This window comes from Melanerpes formicivorus, unplaced genomic scaffold (assembly GCF_026170545.1).
Source record: "Melanerpes formicivorus ecotype bairdi unplaced genomic scaffold, bMelFor1.0.p_v2 SCAF_26, whole genome shotgun sequence".
Taxonomy (NCBI): Eukaryota; Metazoa; Chordata; class Aves; order Piciformes; family Picidae; genus Melanerpes; species Melanerpes formicivorus.
Window position 1 is genome coordinate 2,614,634 of NW_027142378.1, and position 25,593 is coordinate 2,640,226.

At 48.0% G+C, this 25,593-nt stretch overlaps 1 protein-coding gene across 2 annotated transcripts in view; it reads left to right on the forward strand.

Annotated features, from left to right (window-relative positions):
* Positions 1-25,593, forward strand: part of SMAP1 (small ArfGAP 1) — an 81,825-nt gene that overhangs the window by 35,434 nt on the left and 20,798 nt on the right. Inside the window, exons 5-6 of one of the 2 annotated variants that reach the window (XM_068153445.1) lie at positions 14,517-14,594; positions 15,755-15,835. In XM_068153445.1, the coding sequence (XP_068009546.1) occupies positions 14,517-14,594; positions 15,755-15,835 (159 nt within the window). The remainder of the gene's footprint in view (positions 1-14,516; positions 14,595-15,754; positions 15,836-25,593) is intronic. The other variant, XM_068153446.1, reaches the window with a different exon arrangement.

Here is a 25,593-nt window from a genome sequence, read left to right on the forward strand (position 1 = left end):
GCCCATTGGAATGTGCTGCCCAGGGAGGTGGTGGAATCACCATCACTGGAGGTGTTCAGGAGGAGACTTGACAGGGTGCTTGGTGCCATGGGTTAGTTGATTAGGTGATGTTGGGTGATAGGTTGGACGCGATGATCTTGAAGGTCTCTTCCAATCTGGTCTGGTCTGTTCTGTTCTGTTCTATTCTATTCTATTCTGTTCTATTCTGTTCTATTCTATTCTATTCTAGTGTGAGGTGTCCCACCCCGTGGCAGGGGAGTTGGAACTAGATGAGGTTCCTTCCTGCCCTGACAATTCTGATTCTGTGTTGTGTTTTTTCTCTTTCAGTGATGGGCACTTCTCCAGCTGCATACTATGAGTCCCTTCTGAGTGTCTTTTTCTGTGTTGAAGGGACAAGATAGGATTACTGTTACTGGTGACTTTGTCTTCACTCCTTCTCTATAATGAATACAGAATCACAGAATGTCAGGGGGTGGAAAGGACCTCAAAAGATTAAGTCAACCCCTCTGCCAGAGCAGGATCACCTAGGGCACACAGGAACACATCCATGTGGGTATTGAAAGTCTCCAGAGAATTAGACTCACAACCTCTCTGGGCAGCCTGTTCCAGGGCTCAGCACCCTCACTAAAAAAGCTTTTCCCCATGTTGAGGTGGAACCTCCTCTACTTCAGCTTGCAACCCTTGCTCCTTGTCCTGTCATTGGACATCACTGAGCAGAGCCTAACTCTGTCCTCCTGATACTGCCCTGCACATCTTTATCAACAGGAATGAGGGCACCCCTCAGGCTCCTCTCCTCTCCAAGCTGCAGAGCCCCAGCTCCCTCAGCCTGTCCTCAGCAGGGAGATGTTCCACTGCCCGCAGCGTCTTGGTGGCTCTGTGCTGGACTCTTTCAGGCAGTTCCTGAGGTCCTTCTTGAACTGAGGGGCCCAGAACTGGGCACAATATTCCAAGTGTGGCCTCACCAGGTCAGAGTAGAGGGGGAGGAGAACCTCTCTTTGATCTACCTTGATGAGAAATCCTGGGGTGTTTTGGGTCCCTTTCCTCAGGGCCTAGTGCCAGATGTTGCTTGTAGGAAGACCTCCTGTAAGAGCAAACACAGAGAGTGTGGCAAAGGAGCTGTTTCATCCTGTAGCTGTGTGTCTACTGTAGTAAGTTGGTTGCAAAGCAGTTTTAGGACTGTCAGCTGGTCCTGAGGCTCACAGCCCTGTTTGTTGGGTTTTTTTCATGTAGCTATTTCTGAGACATACAATCCTGGTTGTGTATTTTAACATAACAATTTATATATAGATGTGTTTCTGCTTAAGCACACAATCCTTTAGACCTACATGATGTGAGTAGGGCCTGACATCTGACTTACTACTCCCATCTTACTAGGCTGTGAATTTCAGCAGGGCAATGACTACAGGGTCGGGTGTGAAGAGTGGGAGTTGTTTTCTTTCCCAACTGAGAAAATGGAACTTTGAGTGATAGCTTTGTTTTAGAAGGAAATAAAAACCCCCAAGCCTAGAAACTAGAGCATTGTATTTCATTAAGCATTAGTGAAGGAGGGGGGAAATTGCTTCACTTAAGAGGTGAGATACAACTGTGGCTGGAATTCCACTGTCAGTTACCCTTTTTTGACTTCTAGTCCAAAGTAGAAAAGGGGAAGAATTGTTTAAGAATGATACAGCCCATGGCTTGGATGGGAGCACACTGCACTGGGTTAGGAACTGGCTGGGTGGCCGAGCCCAGAGAGTGGTGGTGAATGGTGCCACAGCCAGCTGGTGGCCAGGCACCAGTGGTGTGCCCCAGGGATCAGTGCTGGGCCCTGTGCTCTTTAACATCTTCATTGATGATCTGGATGAGGGCATTGAGTCCATCATCAGTAAATTTGCTGACAACACCAAGCTGGGGGCAGGAGTTGATCTGCTGGAGGGTAGAGAGGCTCTGCAGAGGGACATCGACAGGCTGGACAGATGGGCAGAGTCCAAGGGCAGGAGATTGAACACATCCAAGTGCCAGGTTCTGCACATTGGCCACAACAACCCCAGGCAGTGCTACAGGCTGGGGTCAGAGTGGCTGGAGAGCAGCCAGGCAGAGAGGGACCTGGGGGTGCTGGTTGATGGTAGGCTGAACATGAGCCTGCAGTGTGCCCAGGCAGCCAAGAGGGCCAATGGCATCCTGGCCTGCATGAGGAACAGTGTGGCCAGTAGGAGCAGGGAGGTCATTCTGCCCCTGTACACTGCACTGGTTAGGCCACACATTCAAGAAATGAGTGGCCATGGTACTTTTGGGCATGGTTTGATGGCCACGGTGGTGTTGGGTTGATGGTTGGACTTGAGTATCTTTTCCAACCAGAACAATCCTAGAACCCCTCAGAGAGCTGTATCACTTTTCCAGTCCTGAGCAGTGATACAGCATTTCCCATTTTCCCAGTTACTAAGGGATCAGAAAACTCTGCTGCAGATACTTTCAGTCTGAAACATTCTGAACTGGCACATTCTTTTCCTCTGCAGGGAGTGGGAGTTTATTATCATGTCCTGATAGTGTTTAGAGAATAGTAAACAATTTTTTTAAGGCAGGGTGTGAATTATGCATGGAGCAGAGGTTCCCTGTACCTCTGGAGCTTGCTGGAGGTCTGTATTTTCTGTCTGGATAAGAAGTATGAATTTAGGAAGCTGGAGAAAGTGTGATGTGAACTTAAGAGCTCGTGATGGCACACTTCCCAGAAAGTTTTCTTGAAGGAAATGATTCAAATCATGATGCATTTACCACACTAAAATATGTCACACAGGCACCTGAAGATGAACAGAGTGGCTATGTGAAGAGTCACTTTATAGTACCTAGCATTCAGAAGCATTCACTCATGGGCTTGCAGAGAGATTGCCCTCTCAGTACTGCAAGAGCCATAGTGGGTATTGTAGTGGTCTGGGAAGAACTGGTGAAGTGGTCTGAAGCATTTTTGCTATATGCTAATGAAGACTGACATCAGTAGGAAGCTGGGAAATGGCATATATGGACTGCAGCTTCAGGGCAAGGACAGTGACATTGGGATGAGATGATTTGGAGGCTAGAACAAATGTCTCCTGGAGAAAGATTGAGGGACTTGGAGCTTTGCAGTCTAGAGAAGAGAAAACTGAGTAGAGATCTTCTCAATGCTGATCAATACTTGAAGGGTGAGTAAAGGGAGGATGGGGCCAGGAGTTTTTCAGTGGCACCCAGTGACAGGACAAGAGGGAACCATTCTGTGATTCTGAGATCACTGACTGGAATCATACAGTCATAGAATAGTTTGAGTTGGAAGGGACCTCCAAAGGTCATCTAGTTCAAACTTCCTGTAGTCAGCAGAGACATCCTCAACTAGATCAGGCTGCAGAACTTGTTCCTAACATCCAGTCTAAATCTACTGTTTTCTCCTTTCAAACCATGGCCCCTCATCCTACCACTGCAGGCCTTTGCAAACAGTCCCTCTGCAGCCTTCTTGTAGCCCCCTTCAGGTACTGCCATGGGCAGAGACACCTTCCACCAGCTCAGCTTGCTCAAGGCCTCATCCAACATGACCTTGAATACATTCTAGGAAGGGGAAACCAAAACATCTCTAGGCAACCTGTTCCAGTGTCTCACCACCCTCACTGGAAAGAAGTTCTTCCTCAGCTGCACTCTCAAGCTCCCCTCCTCAAGCTCCATCTGCAGTGTTTTCTCTGCTGTCCACATTGGTACCCTCTGGGATGCTCACAAGAGAGTTTGTCCAGCCCCTCAGCACAGCAGTTTGCTATTCTCCAGGTTGTTCCTGAGATCCCAGACAGGCAAGCTCTACATTAATGAGACAAGATCAGAAGGAGGGCTTGACATGACTGCAGTCTGCCTTAATGAATGAAGAGGAGGGAGATCATTAACTCTGTAGCTGAATATTTTCATTGTCAAGTTTATTAACAAGACAGAGTGTAACACAGCTTGTAAATTAGCTGCTGTTCTCCTTCAGAAGAGCAGGTCTGTGTTCTCCCAGCAGCTCAGGTATCATTAATTTGTACTTATTTCTGATCTAACTTAAGGAAATGGAATGCATTTAAGCAATAAAGTAACAGATTAAGCAGCAGGGTAACAGACAAACCCCAGGCCAGGCAAAAGTGGTCACCTCATCTCTGAATTGACTTCATTAACTTTTTAGAAAGCCTTTCCAGTTAGTCCAAAAAATTCTGCAGAAATCTGTGAATAAATACTATGAACAGTGAATTAGTAGCCTTCTCCTTTCAGTATTTTGAGGTCTCTTTCAGAAATGGCAACCAGGTGGTTGTGTGTTTAGAGGCATCTGAAAGCACTCTGTAATTGCTACTGCTTTCAATTAAAAGAGTGGGTTTTGGTGTTTGTTGGAATACAATAAGGAAAGCAAAAGACTGTGGAAATAAGAAGAAACATCCCATAGCTGAACTGGAAACCTGGGGTGCCTCAAGAAAAGTGTGGCCAGCAGCTCTAGGGAGGTTCTTCTCCCCCTCTCCTCTGCCCTGCTGAGACCACACCTGCAATACTGGCTCCCCAGTTTGAGAGGGGCAGGGATCTGCAGCAGAGAGTCCAACAGAGAGCTGTGAGGATGATTAAGGGAGTTGAACATCTCTGCCATGAAAAAAGGCTGAGAGCCCTGGGGCTGTTTAGAAGAGAAGGCTGAGAGGGGATCTGATCAATGTCTATAAATATCTGAGGGGTGGGTGTCAGGATGAAGGTGCCAGGCCCTTTACAGTGGTGCCCAGTGACAGGACAAGGAACAACAGGTACAAGCTGGAACACAGGAGGTTCCACCTCAACATGAGGAGACACTGCTTTACTGTGAGGGTGCTGGAGCCCTGGAACAGGCTGTCCAGAAAGGTTTGGAGTCTCCTTCTCTGAAGACTCTCAAAACTCACCTGGATGCATTCCTGTGTGACCTGCCCTAGGTGATCCTTCTTTGTAGGGGGGGGTTGGACTTACCTTCCAACCCCTGCCATTCTGTGATTCTGGAAAGGAGCAGAGAAGAGCCCTCTTCTCTGAGCTTATTTCCCCCTAGGCTGTGTGCATATAAAATGGCCACTCGAGGGCACCTTTGTATTTGATTCAGCTGCTGATTTCCTGACTGTTGATGTGATTTGGTAGCAGTCTCATTTTTTAAGCTCTTGAATCTTCTGAGTGCTAGCACCCTACATTTTGCATGGAAATGGATGCTTTATAATGTTTCTAACACTTTACCTTGAATCCTCTTTAATGAAAGGCTAAATAATAACATCCAAAGCAGGATTTTGGAGCAACTACAAATAAAAGTTGCCTAAAACTTAGTACATTGATCTGGGTCCTGCACTTAGGTCAGGGCTATCCTTGGTACCAGTCCAGGCTAGGGGATGGTGAGATTTAGAACAGCCCTTAACAAATAGCCTGGAGAGGAGGAGGCTCAGGGGAGGCCTTACTGCTGTCTACAACTACCTGAAGGGTGGTTGTAGTCAGGTGGGGGTTGGTCTCTTCTCCCAGGCAACCAGCACCAGAACAAGAGGACACAGTCTCAAGCTGTGCCAGGGGAGGTTTAGGCTGGAGGTGAGGAGAAAGTTCTTCCCAGAGAGAGTTGTTAGCCATTGGAATGTGCTGCCCAGGGAGGTGGTGGAGTCACCATCCCTGGAGGTGTTCAAGAGGGGATTGGATGTGGCACTTGGTGCCATGGTTTAGTAGTCATGAGGTGTTGGGTGACAGGTTGATGATCTTTGAGGTCTTTTCCAACCTTATTGATTCTATGAAATGGCCTCAGGGTGCTGGTGAATGAGAAACTGGACATGAGCTAACAGTGTGTGCTTGTGGCCCAGAAAGCCAGTGGCATCCTGGGCTGTGTCAAAAGCAGACAGAGAGTTGGTTCTGCCACTCTGCTCTGATATGGTCTAACCTGCAGTGCTGTGTGCAGCCCTCAACACAGCAAGGATGTGGAGCTGATGGATTGAGTCCTAAGAAGGGCCACAAAAACGATCAGGGGGCTGGAGCACCTCTGCTATGAGGACAGGCTGAGGGAGCTGGGGGTGTTCAGCCGGGAGAAAAGAAGGCTTCAGGGAGACCTAATAGCAACCTTGAGTACCTGAAGGGGGCCTGAAGAAGGCTGCAGAGGGACTGTTTGCAGAGGCCTGCAGAGACAGCATGGAGTGTGATGGTTTGAAATGAGAAAAGAGCAGATTTAGATTGGCTGTTAGGAACAAGTTTTTCACCATGAGGGTGGTGGAACACTGGAACAGGCTGCCCAGGGAGGTGGCTGGGGCCCCATCACTGCAGCTATTCAAGATCAATCTCAACAAGGCTCTGAGCGACCTGATCTGATGGAGGATGTCCCAGCTGACTGCAGGGGAGTTGGGCTAGATGAGCTTTTGAGGTCCCTTCCAACCCAAACCATTCTATGACCTTAAAGACCAGTAGTGTTTCTCTGTCTGTTAGCTGCCAGCAGAAACTTGTCAGCACAAACTGAACTGAAGTAAAACCATTCTGAGATTCCCATTACGTTTTGCAATAGCTTCGTCTAATGTTCCTTTCAAGCTTGCTTTTTACACTTGAAATAATAACCTGGTGCACAGACTTCAGCAAAGCCTTTGGGCCAAATGCTGTTTATATTGATGCTTTTACATGAGCTATTATCACAGCTTGGATTTGATTAGTGCCTCTGCTAGGTAATAACTTAATAAATAGTATAGCGAGGCTTTTAGTGGGGAAAATGAGGGCAGGTAACACACTGCCATGTAGAAGGGGCAGGGAACTGGATTCATGTTGTAAATCTGCAGATCCTTTCTTCTCCAATTTAATGCTTTTTGTGAGCAAAATTAGTCTCTCACAGAGCAGAGGTGGAGATGAAATCTTAGAGGAGTTTCCTTCCCTGTGTGTGTGTTGCCTTGCTCAGCACCGAGCGTGCGCGGCGCTTGGAAGTCACTATTGAATTCCACCGTGCAAAAAGGTTGGGTTTACTTCCTCAGCTTTCTGGAAAGGAGTCCCAAAGCACAGGCAAGAGGAAAGAGATTCAAGAACTGCTAAAAATGAAGTGACTCCCAAGTCTTTGGGTCTGAAACACAATCCAAACTTTGTCGGTGTGGTTGCAAATGTGAAGCTGAAGCAGTTCCTTGACTTGATTCCCTCTTTGGGGCAGTTTACTCCTTATGCAAGAGACCCAGCTACTCTTCAGTTAAAAACCACACTAAAATACTCAGATGCTGATTGTCAGAGGTACACACAAGCACTCCAACTTGCTGCTTTTTTTGTTGTTCTAGCAGTGTTTCTGGGTGGTTGCAGGGGTTGCCATTGGTTTTACCTAATACTGTAAAGCCCCAATAATCCAGAGATCCTGGTTGACAACTGTCCTGAGCATGGTGCTGACATGTTCCCTGAGTGGGTATTAAAATCACAGAATACTACGGGTTGGAAGGAACCTCCAAAGATCATCCAGTCCAAGCCCCCTGCCAGAGCAGGATCACCTAGGGCAGGTCATAGAGGAATGCATTCAGGTGGGTTTTGAAAGCCTCCAGAGGAGGCTCCACAGCCTCTCTGGGCAGCCTACTTCAGGGCTCCAACACCCTCACAGTAAAGAAGTTTCTCCTCATGTTGAGGTAGAGCCTCCTGTGTTCCAGCTTGTACCTGTTCTTCCTTGTCCTGTTATTACTGGGTGTCACTGTAAAGAGCCTGGCACCTTCATCCTGACACCCACCCCTCAGACATTTATAGACATCGATCAGATCCCCTCTCAGCCTTCTCTTCTCCAGGCTAAACATGCCCAGGGCTCTCAGTCTCTCTTCATAGGAGACATTCCAGTCCCTTCATCATCCACTAGCCTCCCCTGGACTCTGCAGCAGATCCCTGTCTCCCTTGTACTGGGGAGCCCAGCAGTGGACAGTGAGTGAGTGCTTCCTTACTTGGATTCTGGAAGCAGCTTTTTGGATTTTGATGTAGAACTTTGAGTTGCTTCATGGCTTTTACCAGGCTGTCAAAAGTGGGGGAGGTTTTGATCACCTACTTTCAGTGATTGTGAAGATAAATCTTACTGTGGGCAGCTGCTTGTTCAGATGTCTCTTTTCATTGAGTCTGAGTTAAAGGAAGGTACTTTCTACCTTTCCTGTTCTCTGCTCTTCAGACTTGCTAATTGATGTCAGCATGGGCCAGGTTTTCTTGAAACTGATTCTTTAGCCTTTCTTCTCTCTTTCCACTGTAAGGCAACAATTGAATTAAAACTGACAAAGTGGAAAAGTGATAACAGGAGATAATGATTGCTGTGGAAGAGTGGATTTTTGCAAACCAGATTTATTCCTTTTTCCTCTGCTCTCCAGAGGGGATGAAACAACAGAACTGTAGGTCCTCAGATTTGGACCCAAGCATGGAGTAGCTTTTCCCTTTCTTGATCAAGCTTGTAGAAATTGACAGACATAAATCAGGTAGTGATAGGACTAGGGGGAATGGAATGAAGCTGGAGGTGGGGAGATTCAGGCTGGAGGTGAGGAGGAAGTTCTTCCCCATGAGAGTGGTGAAGCCCTGGAATGGGTTGTCCAGGGAGGTGGTCGAGGCCCCAACCCTGGAGGTGTTTAAGCCCAGGCTGGATGAGGCTCTGGGCAGCCTGATCTAGTGTGGGGTGTCCCTGCCCATGGCAGGGGGTTGGAACTAGCTGATCCTTGTGGTCCCTTCCAACCCTGACTGATTCTATGATAAATGATATGTCTGATAGATAAATGTTTCTAAATAAAATACATAACTAAACAATAGGTCTACAATATATAAATATATGGAAATAAAGACAAATAAGGGCTGATAAATACCAAATTAGCCCCCCTCCCCCTACCCCAGCATGTTCCTTCCATCTGGGACTACATGGTGCTGCTTTTGAGTGATCTCAGCCTCCTTAAAAACAGTTTAAGAACTATTATTAAAAGCCAGCTTGGCAGTTCTGACGGGTGACCAGGCTTCTGCTGTCACCATATCCACTCTTGGTGTGCCTTTCAGTTAATGAAAGGCAGTTTCCCCAGGACTGAGTGCAGCACTTAGACCAGGAGAGCTGGATGCAGATACCTGTCATGAGTGAATGGTTTGATCCAGGGGTTAGTCTTAATTTCAGCACTCCCACTCCTGGCCACAAATGGAGAAGCAGGTCCCTGAGCAGATGCTTTCTCATTTGCCACATATTGACAAGCTAATGAATCTCTTCTGAGAGCAGGTTTATGAGCTCCTTCATCACTGCAGTGGGTTTAAAAACAAAGCTTTACTGGAAATGCAAGCCAGCCACACACAGCTTGTCAGCCACTGCTCCTTACTGGCATTGCAGGGTTCAGTACCTCCCAGGCCCTTAGGTAATGGTAAGTCTGCACTGCAGACAGGATGGAGAAGGTATTAATGCTAATTTGGAGTGGTTTAATCTGAGTTTTGGCAACAAAGTCACCAGAACAGCATCCAAGTTGTTGACTTATGCTAATGAGAAGGATTATTTGATGAGGATTTTGCTATACATCTGCTGTTTGACAACATGAACTTACCACAACCTTTCTAAATGGGAGCTGGGGGGACAGTACAAGGCTGAACAAAACCTGAGAGGTCTTATTGACCTCTCAGAATGTCAAGAAACTTGGCTGGCTTGCTAAAATACAGGGGCAGGTCAGGTTCAAAATGAGCATTTTGAAATCTGAAAACCAAGGGCTTGATAAATAGTGTTTGGTTTCTTTCTGTGCTTGAAGAGGGTATTGCAATCTGTAATAATTCATAGAAACATGGAACTATAGAATGGTTTGGGTGGGCAGAGGCCTTAGAGATCATCTGCTCCAACCCCTCTGCTGTAGGCAGGGGTGCCTCTTGACTAGGCTCAGCCAGCCTGGCCTTGAACACCCCCAGGCAGGAGGCATCCACAGCCTCCCTGGGCAACCTGTTCCAGAATCTCACCATGATTAAGAGATGGTTTGGAGAAAGACTCTGTAATAATGAGTTGGTTGCCCAGGGAGGTTGTGGATGCCTCTTCCTTGGAGGTATTCAAGGCCAGGTTGAATGAAGCCTTGGAAGGTGTCTCTGCCCATGGCAAGGGGGTTGGAACTGGATGATCTTTAAGGTCTCTTCCAACCCAAACCATTCCATGAATCTCTGCTCTTAGTCAAAATTCAGTCTTCTAACTGAAAAAATGCCAGGGCAGTAAAAGAACTCCCTCACATCATGGTGGTGTTCCAGTTTATGGTCTTATCTGATGCTAGTTCTGATGTGTGGATGTGACAGAGTATGAGACCTGAGCAGAGATGAGGGGCAGAATGGTTGGCACTGTAGGGACTTGATTCTAGCTGGAGAACACTGCTCTGTGGTCAGGAAGCAGCTGGTTCAGTGCCAGCTGGGAACCCTCACAGGGTTAGCAGGTCAGCATCAATTTGTCCCAGTGGCAAGTACTGTTCCAGGCTCCTCTGGTACCCTGGTTGACTCTTGGCGCTCTGACAGCTTACTCACCACAGTGGACTGCATCAGCCTCTGTTAATCCTGGGTTATGCTGAGCTTTATCCAGCCACTCAGTTTGACTGGGCTGGATTTTTTCATTCAGATTTCCCTCTCTGGCACAGCGTGGTAGATAACAAACTTAACAGGATGCAGTGGTGATAAAGCTGTTCAGCAGCCCATCCTCGTGCTGCTGCTTTCATCATATCAAATGAATCAGTGATTTGTGTGTTGTAATGTGTCTTCCCTTAAAGATTAGCCAGTTGTGTCTTCTGTGCCCCTGCTTAGGTATTTACATGTGTGCAGGTGCTTTCAAGTGCTGCTTTTTAGCCTGCAGTGAATGCAGTGCTGGTGTTTAGATTCACAGAAAGGTTTGTCTTGAAAGGGACTTTAAAGGTCATCTGGCTGCAACCACCCTGCCATGGGCAGGATACCTTCCCCTAGAACAGGTTCCTCAAGGCCTCATCCAGCCTGGCTTTGAACATCTCCAGGAAGGGGGCATCCACAGTTTCCTTGGGCAACCTGTTGCAGTGTCTCACCACCCTCTCTCTAAAGCACTTCTTAATCTCCAGTCTGTATCCACCCTTCTCAAGCTTCAGTCCCTTGATTTCTGATGATGATATGCAGATTGAGAGGATGGAAGTGTGACACAAACTTCTCCAGTGCTGATTAACCCCCCTAGCCCCCCTGCAGAACTCTGCTTACCTGGTTGTGTGTGGTGAGGAGCTACTAGCTGCTGTTCACCTGGGAGAGCTAGCTGGCTGGAATGCTCTTAAAACCACAGAATGGGTTGGGTTGGAAGGGACCTTCAAGATCACCTAGTTCCAACCCCCCCTGCCATGGGCAGGGACACCTCACACTAGACCAGGTTGCTGAAGAACAAAAATGGAACAAATATCAAAATGCTTAGAGAGCTGAAAGCATACTGAGGATGTTCCATTACCCCAATTCCACATATTTGCAGTTAATTGAAATCTGAGCAAGGAACATGATGTTGGAGCTCACAGCTTAATATCTGCAAGTTACCTAATCATTTTTTTTCCCTGACATCTTTATTTGGCTCCAATGGAGCTGTAATCAGAGTAAACAGGATCCCTGGGTTCCTATAGCAACAACAATGGTAGTCTGAAGAATTGCTTCGTGGCAGCAGATGTATCCCCAACTCTTCTAATAACCTGGGGATTTCAAAACAGTGAACTAAAAAATGAGGCTTCTGACTCATAAGTCTGGAGGTAAAATTTGGGTGAAAATTTACACCTCCTGATAGTCCACAGTTTCACAGTGTCACAGAATCACCAAGGTTGGAAGAGACCTCAAAGATCATCCAGTCCAACCTGTCACCACAGACCTCATGACTAAACCATGGCACCAAGTGCCACATCCAATCTCCTCTTGAACACCTCCAGGGATGGGGACTCCACCACCTCCCTGGGCAGCACATTCCAATGGTGAATGACTTAGTGAAAAACTTTCTCCTCACCTCGAGCCTAAACCTCCCCTGGTGCAGCTTGAGACTGTGTCCTCCTTCTGAACACCTTCAAGTCACCATCATTGAAGGTGTTCAGAAGGAGACTTGCTGGGGTGCTTGGTGCCATGGGTTAGCTGTTTGGGTGGGTTGGATTGGTTGATGGGTTGGGCACGATGATCTTGAAGGTCTCTTCCAACCTGGTTTGGTTTATTCTAATAAAGGTTTATTCTCTTGTTCTGGTGCTGGTTGCTTGGGAGAAGAGACCAACTCCCTCCTGGCTACAACCTCCCTTCAGGTAGTTGTAGAGAGCTAGAAGGTCTCCCCTGAGCCTCCTCTTTTCCAGTCTAAGCAACCCCAGCTCCCTCAGCCTCCCCCCACAGGGCTGTGCTCCAGACCCCTCCCCAGCTCCATTGCCCTTCTCTGGACACCTTCAAGAGTCTCAATGTCCTTCTTAAATTGAGGAGCCCAGAACTGGACACAGGACTTGAGGTGTGGCCTAACGAGTGCAGAGCACAGGGCACAATGACTTTCCTGCTCCTGCTGGCCACACTATGCTTGATGCAGGCCAGGATGCCATTGGCCTTCTTGGCCACCTGAGCACTCTGCTGGCTCATGTTTAGGCAGCTGTCAATCAGCACCCCCAGGTCCCTCTCTGTTTGGGAGCTCTCCAGCCACTCTGACCCCAGCCTGTAGCTCTGCATGGGATTGCCATAGCCAAAGTGCAGCACCTGGCACTTGGACTTGCTGAATGCCATCCCACTGGACTCTGCCCATCTGTCCAGTCGGTCGAGGTCCCTCTGCAGAGCCTTTCTACCCTCTAACTGACCAACGTCTGCCCCTGATTTGGTGTCATCTGCAAATTTGCTGATGACTGACTCAATCCCCTCATCCAGATCATCAGTGAAGATATTGAACAGGCTGGGGCCCAGCACTGATCCCTGGGGCACACCACTGGTGCCTGGCTGCCAGCTGGCTGTGGCACCATTCACCACCACTCTCTGGGTTCGGCCCTCCAGCCAGTTCCTAACCCAGCACAGAGTGTTGCGGTCCAAGCCACGAGCTGACAGCTTAGACAGCAATTTGGAACAGTAAATGAAAAAAGTGAGGCTTCTGGTGGATAATTCTGTAGGTAAAATTGGGGTTAACATTTAAGCTTTCTAAAAACCTGAGGATTTAGAAAGAGTAAGTTAAAAATGAGGCTTCTGATTCAGCATTCTGTAAGTAAAACTTGGGTGAAAATGTAAACCTTGTAATAACCTGAGGCTGGAGCACCTCTGCTCCAAGGACAGGCTGAGGGAGCTGGAGTTGTTCAGTCTGGAGAAGAGGAGACTTCAGGGAGACCTAATAGCAGCCTTCCAGTACTCAAAAAGATCATGCAAGAAGGCAGCAGAGGGACTCCTTCCAAAGGCCTGCAGTGACAGGATGAGGGGCAATGGTTTGAAATTACAGCAGGTTAAGATTGGATATTAGGGACAAGTTCTTCACCATGAGAGTGGTGGAACACTGGAACAGATTGCCCAGGGAGGTAGTTGAGGCCCCATCCCTGGAGGTAGTCAAGGTCAGGCTTGACAAGGCTCTGAGTAACTTGATCTAGTAGAGGATGTCCCTGATGACTGCAGAAGGGGTTGGACTAGAAGACTCTTGGAGGTCCCTTCCAGCCCAGCCCATTCTGTGATTCTATCCTGATCTGCTCTGTATTAGCTCCATTTATTTCTACCTTTTCCTTGTAGCTAGCAGAGGTGATGGAAGGCAGTGCAGAAGTGTCAGCTTTATAGCTCTGAATATCTTCTGCACGTTTGGCAAATTTCATTCAGTTGTGGTTTCGTTGTAAGGGGAGTAGAAAGATAATGTTTCCATGAAAGTGTTCATCTGTGCATAAAGAAATAGGGTGGGAAGGTGGATGAAAATGCATTTGGAGAGCTCCTCTTTTCCTGAATGAACTGCAGGTGGCACAGGTAGAACTTCTGCCTTTGGGATAACTCTGGAAGTCTGGAGGTGCTAACAGCAATTGTTGAGACGGATTCCCAGGAAAGAGAGGGATCACCTGTCTGGGAAGTCTGGCATCCCACTGCTAGCCTGTGGTTTTGTGTTAACTCAAAGCTCTTTCCTCATTTGTAGTGCTCTTAGGGAAGAGTTAATTAGAACTTTAATTAATGTGTAACTTCAGAGTTGGTTTGCATTCCTCTTAATACAAATATTCTATTACAGTGAACAAGAACAAAGATATTCCATTTTTCCTCCTCCTCTGGGACAGTGTGCCTTCGTGCTTCAGGACATGAATATTTCAGTAGTCACTCAGGATAAAACTGAACAATGGATGAAACCTAATTATTTTTCTTAGGCCTGTGATATGATCTGAGCCAGGTTCATTTTCTTCTATTCTATTCCAGTGAATTTCATTAGAAGTCACTCAGTGCTACCTGACAGATTGCCTTCAAAAATCACACTGATTAAAAAGAGAAAGGGAAACAAATACTTTGTCTCCTCTTTTTGTTTCTTCTGTGCTGCACTTTTTTGTTCTCCCACCCTTACACTGACTGAAAACCAGAGTTAAATCCTGTCTGTTAGCCCTGTCTGCTCCCTCCCTGCCCTGCTGTTCTTGCTTATTTTCCTTCTCCTTTCTTTCCTCTGTTTTGTACAGATCTCCTCTTCTGATGCTGCTCAGCCTCTGGCATCCTCTCCTTCTCTGCAAGCTGCTGCTGAAAAGAGCAAAGCAGAGGTATATTGCATTCAGGTGTAACTGTGCTCAGGTCACTGCTCTGCACCAATATTTACACTGCTGTCATTTCATTGAGCTCACCAGTGAAGCTGAATGGCTGGAGATCCTTCAGGCATTTCAGATGCTTCTCTCCTGGCTTTTTGGGCAAGATAAATGAAAAGGCCCAATCCAGTGGGACAGAGCACGTGTGGTTGTTCCTCCAGGTGTTCTGCTTCAGTGTCACAAAAGTGTGGAAACACCATTTTATTCCCACTTAGTGGGCATGAATGACATTGTCCTGTCTCCTCAGTTTGTCTTGTCCATTGTCCTCTGGAATAGTTTTGGTGTGGTTGTTTTTTATGTGACTTGCTTTTTGCAGAATCTAGATGATCAGTACTGTCCCAGCCATTTAGTTCAGTGTCCTTGGAGAGAAATAGAGAATTGAGAGGTGATTCTGCCATTTCACCCTGGTAAAACCTCATCTGGAGTACTGCATCCAGCTCTGGAGTCCTCAACAGAGAATTACAGACTGTTAGGGGTTGGAAGGGACCTCTGCAGCCTTCCTGTAGCCCCCTTCAGGCACTTGAAGGCCGTTATTAGGTCTCCCTGGAGCCTTCTCTTCTCCAGGCTGAACAACCCCAGCTCCCTCAGCCTGTCCATTCATAGGAGAGGTGTTCCAACTCCCTGCTCATTTTGGTGGCCCTCCTCTGGACCCACTGTTCCTGTGCTTTCTGATCTGCTTAGCTTAGGAGTACCAGCCCTTCTTCTTTTCCCCTTCTGCCTATAGAAAAGCAGATGAGCACGTGGCATAGTAAATGTCCTGGCTTCCCAAAAGTTCCAACGTATTTTGTAGTGCTGTACTTGAGAACTTGCTCAGTTCTCAGCCTTCCCAGTCTTTCTCATAGTACTATGTTAGACTTTCTTGACTTCTCCAAGCTGCAGTATTTTTAGGAGCACTGCATTTGAGAATTGTCAGAATTTTAGGTATTTTTAGCAGTGCTACTTGAGCAGAGTGAGTCACTTCTGGAAGCAGAGCAGATAGAAGCTGACTTGAAAGGGTGTAAGTGAATCTCTCTGTTTGTATTCCCCAGGAGTGTGGACATTCAATACATTTGCAAATGCATTGTTACTGAGCACTACCAAAATGCCTTCTGTTGTTGTTGTTGTTCTTGTTCTTGCAGAAGGAGAAAGAGAAAAAGAAAGAAGAGAAAAAGAGGGAGAGAGAATCAGAGAAACCATCCAAACAGTTAGCAGTTGAAAAGGTAAGAAGAGATCTTTCTTTTGCAGTTGTTTAAAAGGTATTCCACAGATTGGACAACCAGGAGGTTTCCCTGGTGTGTTAATATACATTGATGGGTGTTTATCACCAGTAATCCACATGATCCACCCCAGTGGTTTCCTTGTGCTGGGTCTTGCAGAGGTTGGTTGACCACACTGTGGGGAAAACAGTTAGGGGAAGTGGGGAAGTGAGTTAGGAATTGTTAAGATTGAAGGTCAGATAATTAAGCTTTTTAAGATGCTGTTCTTGCAGAGAGGATTTGCAGTTTTATAGAGCACTTAATACTGCCTGCCATAAATGAATCCTTCTGAAACCAAAGTGTTTGTTTTGCAGAATTGAGGTAGTAACTCTAGGCAAGGTAATTTGAGAATATTCAACTAGAGAGCAGTCTGGAGGGGAAGGACTTGGGGGTGTCAGTTGGTGACAAACTCCCCAGGAGCCAGCAGTGGTCGCTGGCAGCCCAGCAGGCAGCTGTGTGCTGAGCTGTGTCCAGAGCAGGGCGAGCAGCAGCACAGGGAGGGGATTCTGCCCCTCTGCTCTGGTGAGACCCCACCTGCAGCACTGCATCCAGTTCTGGTGCCTCCAGCTTGAGAGGGATATGGAGCTGCTGGAGCACATCCAGAGGAGGCTGTTAAGATGATTAGAGGGCTGGAGAACCATACCCATGGGGACAGGCTGAGAGAGTTGGGGCTGTTCAGCCTGGAGAAGAGAAGGCTCCATGAAGACCTTAGAGCAGCCTTCCAGTACCTGAAGGGGCTACAAGAAAGCTGGGAAGGGACTTTTTATAAGGGCTTGTAGTCATAGGATAAGAGGGAATGGATTGAAGCTTGAAAAGGGAAGATTCAGACTGGAGATGAGGAAGAAATTCTTTCCAGTGAGGGTGGTGAGACACTGGAACAGGTTGCCCAGGAGAGGTTGTGGATGCCCTCTCCCTGGAGGCATTCAAGGCCAGGTTGGATGAGCACCCTGGGCTGGTGGGAGGTGTCCCTGCCCATGGCAGTGGTTTGGAACTGGGTGATCTTCAAGGTCCCTTCCAATCCAAACCATTCTGTGAATCTAAGAACACAGCCTGACAGACAAACCAGTGAAGGGGCTCCTTTCTGCAGCTATATGGAAGCACAGCGAGCAGTCTTGGCAAGGTGGGCACAACCAAGCGTACACCGCTCGGGAGAGTTAACATTCAACAGAAATAGACTGGGTAATTTCAGTATAAATTGCAGTAATTCCTTCTAAGACAGATGTCCCTTCTCAGCTGATGTCAATTCATCACTATCTTCTGATCTGCAGTGTAGGCTGCAAAATGCATCCGAGCCTCCATCTGTCAGTCGATTCCCCAGCAGTGCTGTGCTCCAGTTCTGGGGCATGTTGTGTATTCACACATTACGACTGCAGATGTACTTCTAGTGAAGTTTCTCCAATAAGATTTTGTTTATTTTGCATAATAAAAGAAGACACCAAAATATGTGCATGCTTTGGGGGGGGGGGGCAAAAAAAATCCCTGCTTGCTGCCACTATCTTGTTTATTCCTTGCTTCTTTCTGAAATTGGAAAGTAGGCTTGGAATAGGTTTAGCACAGAAGCAATCTTTGTTCTAAGGAGCTGTGCAGCTTCCCTGAGCTAGTGGGAAAGGATGTCCTTGGTCATGTTGGGGGAGGTCAAAGTATGTTTATGGATGCCAAGAACAATATCAGAACTGTTGGTTATTGAAGTTTCACAAAGGTGTCTGGTCACGTGTTTTACCCAGGGAAGCTTTAGGCTGGATATTAGAACAGACTCCTTCACTGCATGGGTTCTCAAAACCCCCAGCATAAGGGGGACTTGGAGCTGCTGGAGCGGGTCCAGAGGAGGCCATGGAGATGGTCAGAGCACTGGAGAATCTCCCCTGTGTGGACAGGCTGAAAGAGTTCTGGTTCTTGAGCCTGAAGAAGTAAAGACTCACTCCAGGGAGACCTTAGAGCAGCCTCCTGGTATCTGAAGGGGGCTATGAGGAGGCTGGGGAGGGACATTTTGCAAGGGCTTGTAGTGATAGGATGAGAGGGAATGGATTGAAGCTTGGAGAGCGAAGATTTTAAGTGGAGATTAGGAAGGAATTCTTCACAGTGAAGGACACTGGAACAGGTTGCTCAGGGAGGGCATCCATGCCCTCTCCCTGGAGTTGTTCAAGGCTGGGTTGGATGAGGCCTTCAGCAACCTGGGCTGGTGGGAGGTGTCCCTGCCTATTGCAGGGGGTTTGGAACTGGATGATCTTCAAGGTCCCTTCCAACCCAAACCATTCTATGAATCTCTGAAAGAGTGGAACAGGTTCCCCAGGGAGGTGCTCAAGTCCCCATCCCTGGAGCTGTTTCAAAGAGACAGAGATGTGGTGCTGAGGGCCAGCCTTGGTAGCATTAGAGAGTGGCTGGGCACAATGTTCTTGGAGGTCCTTTCCAACCAGAGCAATTCTGTGGTTCTATGGTTCTGGTCCATGTAGGGCAAGAGACTTCAGTTAACAGAAGTTAAAAAGGTGGCTGTGATCTGGAAATCTTAACTTCCTTACCCACAAAGGCCTAGTTTTGGTCTGGGGGAGGGAGAGAAATTCCCTTTGCAAGGATGCTTGAACCTCGTGGCAGGGCTGGGACTGCTTGGCTGGGTGGGGAGGAAAGACAGCAGTGCCTACAGACAGCTGAGGGGCAACCCTGATAGCTGAAATAAAAAGCAACTGAAACACCCCTGATGAGATTTACATCTGAAGTGCCAGCAGATTACCACTTAATGATTAAGCATGGAAAATGAAGTCTTTTGATTTTAAATGCTGGTGCTACAAAGTAAGGAATTGGGTGAGTGTGTCTGCATTGGCTGAGTGCTGTTGTCACAGCTGCAGAATCACCTGGAATGCTGCAGCAGATCTGATTTCACTCTGAATATGTCAGCACTGATTGCTCAGGTGGAGCTCATCTATGGGACATCTTGTTCAGTGAAGAGATTCTTTAGGCTTAGGCTTTTAAGGAAGGGCATGAACCTGATGGAGCAGGTCCAGAGGAGGGCCAGGAAAATGATCAGGGGGCTGGAAGACCTCTGCTATGAGAACAGGCTGAGGGAGCTGGGGTATTCACCCTGGAGAACAGAAGGCTCCAGGGATGCCTGATAGTGACCTGCCAGTACCTGAAGGGGCTACAAGAAGGCTGCAGAGGGGCTGTTTGCAAATGCTTGCAGGAATAGAATAGAATAGAATAGAATAGAATAGAATAGAATAGAATAGAATAGAATAGAATAGAATAGAATAGAATAGAATAGACCAGACCATGTTGGAAGAGACCTTCGAGATCATCAAGTCCAACCTATCACCCAACACCATCTGATCAACTAAACCATGGAACCAAGCACCCTATCAAGTCTCCTCCTAAACACCTCCAATGATGGTGACTCCATGGGAGGCAGATGGGAGGCACCCACCCCAGCTCTGCCTTACCCTGGGCTTGGCAGGTAGGGTGTCCCTGTGGAGATGCCACCCTGGCACAACCCCATGGCTGGGTCACTCCTTCTCACCTGGGGCAACAGTGGCACTGGAATGGGAGCACAGCCCCCAGCATAGCTGACAGGTCTAGGAGGCCACCAAGAGGCATGGAGCAGGGGCAGTGGCTTCAAACTAGAGAAGAGTAGGTTTAGATGGGATGTTAGGAGGAAGTTCTGCACCATGAGAGTAGTAGAACACTGGAACAGGTTGCCCAGGGAGGTGGTTGAGGCCTCATCCCTGCAGATATTCAAGGTGAGGCTGAGCATCCTGATGTAGGTGAGGATGTCCCTGCTGACTGCAGGAGGTTGAACTGGATGACCTTTGGAGGTCCCTTCCAACCCAACCCCTTCTGTGATTCCATGATTCTGCTGGAGCTCTCAGGATGATGAATGTTTCTGAAGGCTTGCAGCAGTTAAGTTTTGATTCACTGAAGAACTGCTGTGACACTGAATTGGGTTGGGTTTATTGCCTTGCATTTTGAGTTTGAAGTTGGCTCTTGTTTGCATCTGGAGTTGATTTAAGTGACAAGAGTGGGTCAGTCAGAGATTATCTTCCAGTGGCAGTGTATCAAATGCTGGTTTTCCTCCCCAAACTGGAGTCTAAATTGCCAGTTTAAGCTCAGCACCAACAGTGAGTTGCTGCTTCTCAGTGAGCTGCTACCAGCTAGCAGATGGCCTGAATTAACAGAGGTAGGCATCAAATTCATTTGCATTTTTAAAAGCCTGGAGAAGCCCTCAAATAAAACTGAAGGCAAATAATATCCCTCTTCATGCAGGAAAAACAATGTGTCACATATTTCTTGAACCAAATAGGAGGAATGTGTTTGTTTTCCCCCCAGAACAGCTGAAACTCCTACAGGGGAAGTGAGACAAGAGCTCTCAGTCCCCAGTGGTTGTCTGGAGATGTTTTTAGTCCATTTTGTACGAGGAGTGAGTTGGAGCAAACAGTGCTCTACTGATCTTCACCTCATTGTGAGAGGGCAAGGAGGAGTTGAGAGCCCACACAATTCTTGGTGTCCACTTAAAGCACCACGTTGGTGGAAGTCATGCATTCAGGTGTTTAGGAGGAAAATGACTCTCAAATATTGACCTGAGTGATCATTTCAATACAGAGTTGCACTGAGTGCACCCTCAGCAGGTTTGCTGAGCTGTGTGGTCTGGGTGACACTGGAGAGAAGGGATGCCACACAGAGGGACTTGGACAGGCTTGAGAGGTGTGCCCAAGCCAAACTCATCACAGGATGTTAGGGGTTGGAAGGGACCTCCAAACATCATCAAGTCCAACCCCCTGCCAGAGCAGGATCTAGCACAGGTTGCACAGGAACACATCCAGATGGGTCCTGAATGTCTCCACAAGCTCTCTGGGCAGGCTGCTCCAGTGCTCTGGGACCCTCACAGTGAAGAAGTTCCTCCTCATGTTGAGGTGGAACCTCCTGTGCTGCAGTTTATATCCATTACCCCTCATGAAGTTCAACAAGTCCAAGTTCTAGGTCCTGCACCTGGGTTGTGGCAATCCCAAGCACAGATACAGGCTGGGAGAGGAGAGTGGCTCAAGAGCAGTCTGGAGGAGGAGGACGACTTGGGGGTGTCCCCAGGAGCCAGCAGTGCTGTGTGCTGAGCTGCATCCAAAGCAGGGAGAGCTGCAGCACCGGGAGGGGATTCTGCTCCTCTGCTCTGCTGAGCCCCCACCTGCAGCACTGCCTCCAGTTCTGGTGCCCATAGCACTGTAAGGACATCAAACTGCTGGAGAAGGTCCACAGGAGGACACAAAGGTAATCAGAGGGCTGGAGAACCTCCCCTGTGGAGACAGGCTGAGAGAGTTGGGGCTGTCCAGCCTAGAGAAGAGAAAGCTCTATGGAGACACAGGGCAACTTGTTTCCCTGCTTTCTACTCCCACAGAGGTTGAAGGGTTTTAAGGCTTCTCCTTGTCTCAGGCTGTATTTCATGGACCTGTCCCAGCCTGGTTTTATATTTCTAATCAGACCTTTTCAGGCTTAGGGAAGAGATCAGATTATTTTGGCTTCTTGGGTTGCTGTTAATGCTAGCCTGGGGAAAGGTAAATTAATTGAGAGTCTTCCCAAAACTTCTGCAGTTCATTCCTGTAGCAAGTAACAAAGGAGCCTTATGTTGGAGGATTACCTTGAAAAAATAGTCTTACTTCATGAAATGAATCTGGCCTGGCTCTCATTACACATTGGGAGCTGCAAACAAAGAAATGAAGAAATAGATGCATTAGAAGCAATTGAAAGAAACCCCTTTTTTTTGTCAGGTGGGAGGAGGATTCTTTGTCCTTTTAGTTAACCTCCAAGTAAGGCTATCAAGGTTTTTATCTCAGCCCAGTGCATGTCCAACCTCATGAAGTTCAATAAGAGCAAGTGCAGGGTCCTGCAGCTGGGTCGAGGCAATCCCAGGCACAAATCCAGGCTGGGCAGTGACTGGCTGGAAAGCAGCCCTGAGGAGAGAGACTTGGGGGTGCTGGTGGACAAGAAGCTCAACATGAGCTCTCAGTGTGCACTTGCAGCCCACAAAGCCAATCAGATCCTGGGCTGCATCAGGAGAAGTGTGGCCAGCAGGGCAAGGGAGGCGATTCTCCCCCTCTGCTCAGCTCTGGTGAGACCCCACCTGGAGTACTGTGTCCAGTTCTGGAGCCCCTATTCCAAGAGGGATGTGGAGGTGCTGGAAGGTGTCCAGAGAAGGGCCACGAGGATGATCAGAGGGATGGAGCACCTCTCCTGTGAGGACAGACTGAAGGAGTTGGGGCCGTTCAGTCTGCAGAAGAGAAGGCTCTGAGGTGACCTCATTGTGGCCTTCCAGTATCTGAAGGGGGCCTACAGGAAGGCTGGGGAAGGACTTCTGAGGATCTCAGGTAGTGATAGGACTAGGGGGAATGGAATGAAGCTGGAGGTGGGGAGATTCAGGCTAGATGTGAGGAGGAGGTTCTTCCCCATGAGAGTGGTGAGACCCTGGAATGGGTTGTCCAGGAAGGTGGTTGGGGCCCAGTCCCTGGAGGTGTTTAAGCCCAGGCTGGATGAGGCTCTGGCCAGCCTGATCTAGTGTGGGGTGTCCCTGCCCATGGCAGGGGGGTTGGAATTAGATGATCCTTGTGGTCCCTTCCAACCCTGACTGATACTATGATACTATGTGCTCTCTATCAGCTCTTGATCCTCTCAAGGCTGGTGTGCAGCAGGACAATATTTTAATGTGCTTGTGAAATAGTCTATAGAAACAGAAGCTTAAAACTGTGAGAAGCAGCTTGGGTTTGGGCTGCTTTGGTTAAATTGGCTTCTTGTTCAACTTGCCCAAGTGTTTGTAACAGAAAAGGTTGCTTAATTTAACTTGCTCCTCAGTTCTATTTTTGCTCAGTGCAGGGTGCTCTGGATTTTCAGTTGCTGGTGCTCGTTAGCAGATGACATTACCAGGGTTCTCCTGCTTCCTTATGGTAAGCTTCACCCATTGTCCTGGTGACTGGATCTAAGGGAGAGATTCCTCACAATGAGGATGGGGAAACACTGGAACAGGCTGCCCAGGGAGGTTGTGGATGCCCTCTCCCTGGAGGTGTTCAAGGCCAGGTTGGATGAGGCCCTGAGCAACCTGGGCTGGTGGGAGGTGTCCCTCTGCAGCCTCCTTGTAGCTCGCTTTAGGTACTGGAAGGTCACTGTTAGTCTCCCTGGAGCCTTCTCTCCTCCAGGCTGAACAACCCCAGCTCCATCAGCCTGTATTGGTAGGAGACCTTTTAGTTGTGAGTGGGTACACTGCTGCTGTGTAATGTGTGACTCAAAAGGTTTCCAGAAGGCAGACTGTAAAAGAAAACAGTTTAATGAGGAGCTGGAATTAATTCAGCTACATTATTGCAGTCTAGCCCAGGCTAATGAGCTCAATAGAAACAGAGTAGAAATACCTAAGCTGAGTCCATATAACCATAATAACCATAATGGCCATAAAATGTGGCTCTAAAAGTGAAGATGTATTTAAAAGGGCTTGTAAAAATGCAAACCATATTTATTGCATTTCACAGCTTGCAAACTGAGATGCATTAAAAAGACTTCAACCCTAATCTGATAGATAGCTGTTGTAATGGGACCCTGGATCAGCTGCAGCTTTGAGATGGAGCTGTCCTGGTTTGCTGCTTCAGAATGATTTCTTCTAAGGGATTTTTCTTCTAGAAACAGGTTTTATTGGATTAGCAGCAGTGTGCTTTTGTTTTATCCAATCAAGTTCCATGACATAAAGCCATGGAATGGCTTAGGTTGGAAGAGACCTCAGAGATTATCTCCTCCAACCTCCCCACCACAGCAGGGACACCTCTCAACTAGACTCAGCTGCTCCAGGCCTCATCCAACCTCAAGGCCTCATCCCTGAACAGTTCCTGGGAGGGGGATTTCACCACCTCAGCCAATCTGCCTTGAATATCCCCAGGGAGGAGGCATCCATAGCCTCTGTGGGCAGCCTGTTCCAGAGCCTCACCACCCTTATACTGAAGAACTTCCTCCTAACCTCCAGTCTAACCCTGCTCTCCCTCAGCTTCCAACCATTGGAAAGCAGTTCTGAGGTCTCCCTGAATCCTCCTCTTCTCCAGGCTGAACACCTCCAGCTCCCTCAGCCTGCCCTCATAGCAGGGATGCTCCAACCCCCTGATCATTTTCATGGCTCTCCTCTGGACCTGAATGTTCTCCTCTGGTTCTGAATGTCTCTACAACCTCTCTGGGTAGCCTGTTCCAGTGCTCTGGGACCCTCACAGTGAAGAAGTCCCTCCTCATGTTGAGGTGGAACCTCCTGTGCTGCAGTTTATATCCATTACCCCCATGAAGTTCAACAAGTCCAAGTTCTAGGTCCTGCACCTGGGTTGTGGCAATCCCAAGCACAGATACAGGCTGGGAGAGGAGTGGCTCAAGAGCAGTCTGGAGGAGGAGGAGGACTTGGGGGTGTCAGCTGGTGACAAACTCCCCAGGAGCCAGCAATGCTGTGTGCTGAGCTGCATCCAAAGCAGGGAGAGCTGCAGCACTGGGAGGGGATTCTGCTCCTCTGCTCTGCTGAGCCCCCACCTGCAGCACTGCCTCCAGTTCTGGTGTCCACAGTACTATAAGGACATCAGCTCCATGTCCTTCCTGTTTTGAGGGCCCCAGAGCTGGACACAGTACTGCAGGTGAGGTCTCATAGAGCAGAGCAGAGGGGCAGGATCCCCTCTCTATCTGCTGGCCACACTGCTATTGATGCAGCCCAGGCTGCCAGTGGCCTTCTGGGCTGCAATGCTTTAAACAGCTCCAGACTGACCTGTTCCAGCAGAAGTCTTTCAGCTGTCAGGAAACATCATGTCTACAAACCTACTGCAAGCTTACAGTGAGTGACTGCCATTGCTTTCTCATATGGACACTCTCAAATGTTTATGCAAGTTTTCTTGCAAGCAGGTAATGAAGAGGGAAGGAGTCCAATTACCTGATGCACAAAGCATACCATTCCTGCCTAACAAGAGCAAAGGAAGACTTTTGTTCAGTAACCATAGAAGCATCTCTGAGCTCTACTGAGTAAACTGGCAATGGCTTTTAAGTAAGACAAAAAGTGCTTTTCACTGAACTATTTGGTGGACCTTCAGCCTTGTGGTTAAGGGAGGGTATGGAAATAAGGAATGGATGGGTAGTCAGAGGGGTATGAAACCCTCAGTTCTAGGCTCATGTGAGTGTTTCATTGGAACAGGAAACTGAGGAGAATGGGCAGAGAAGGGTTTTTTGTTCATGTGTAATAGGAAAGCATGAAAACAGGGGCAGAGAACTGGCCTGGGCAGCTGGTGGCTCAGATTTTTGGCAGTGACTGATACCTTAGGAGAGATATTTGCAGTAGTAACTTGGAGCAGGACATGGACCTGATGGAGTGAGTCCAGAGGAAGGCCACAAGGATGATCAGAGGAGACTGGAGAAGAGAAGACTCAGGGGAGACCTTAACACCATGGACCAGAACATAAAGGGTGGCTGCCAGCAGGATGGAGACTCTGTTTTTCACAAGGAGTCTCCTGGAAAAGACAAGGGGTGATGGGGACAAGGTACTGCTGGGGAGATTCCCATTGGGATGTTTACCCTCCAGTCTGTAGGAGAGGAAAGTAAAGGATTACCTGAATAAGGAGAGCTTTACACCCATGTGTTGGACTATAAAGTTATCCTAACACTTCAGGGACTCAGGAACCCAAATGACTGTCAGAACCACGTTGGAGGAGTCACCATTGCTGGAGGTGCTCAGGAAATGTGGCCATGGCACTTCA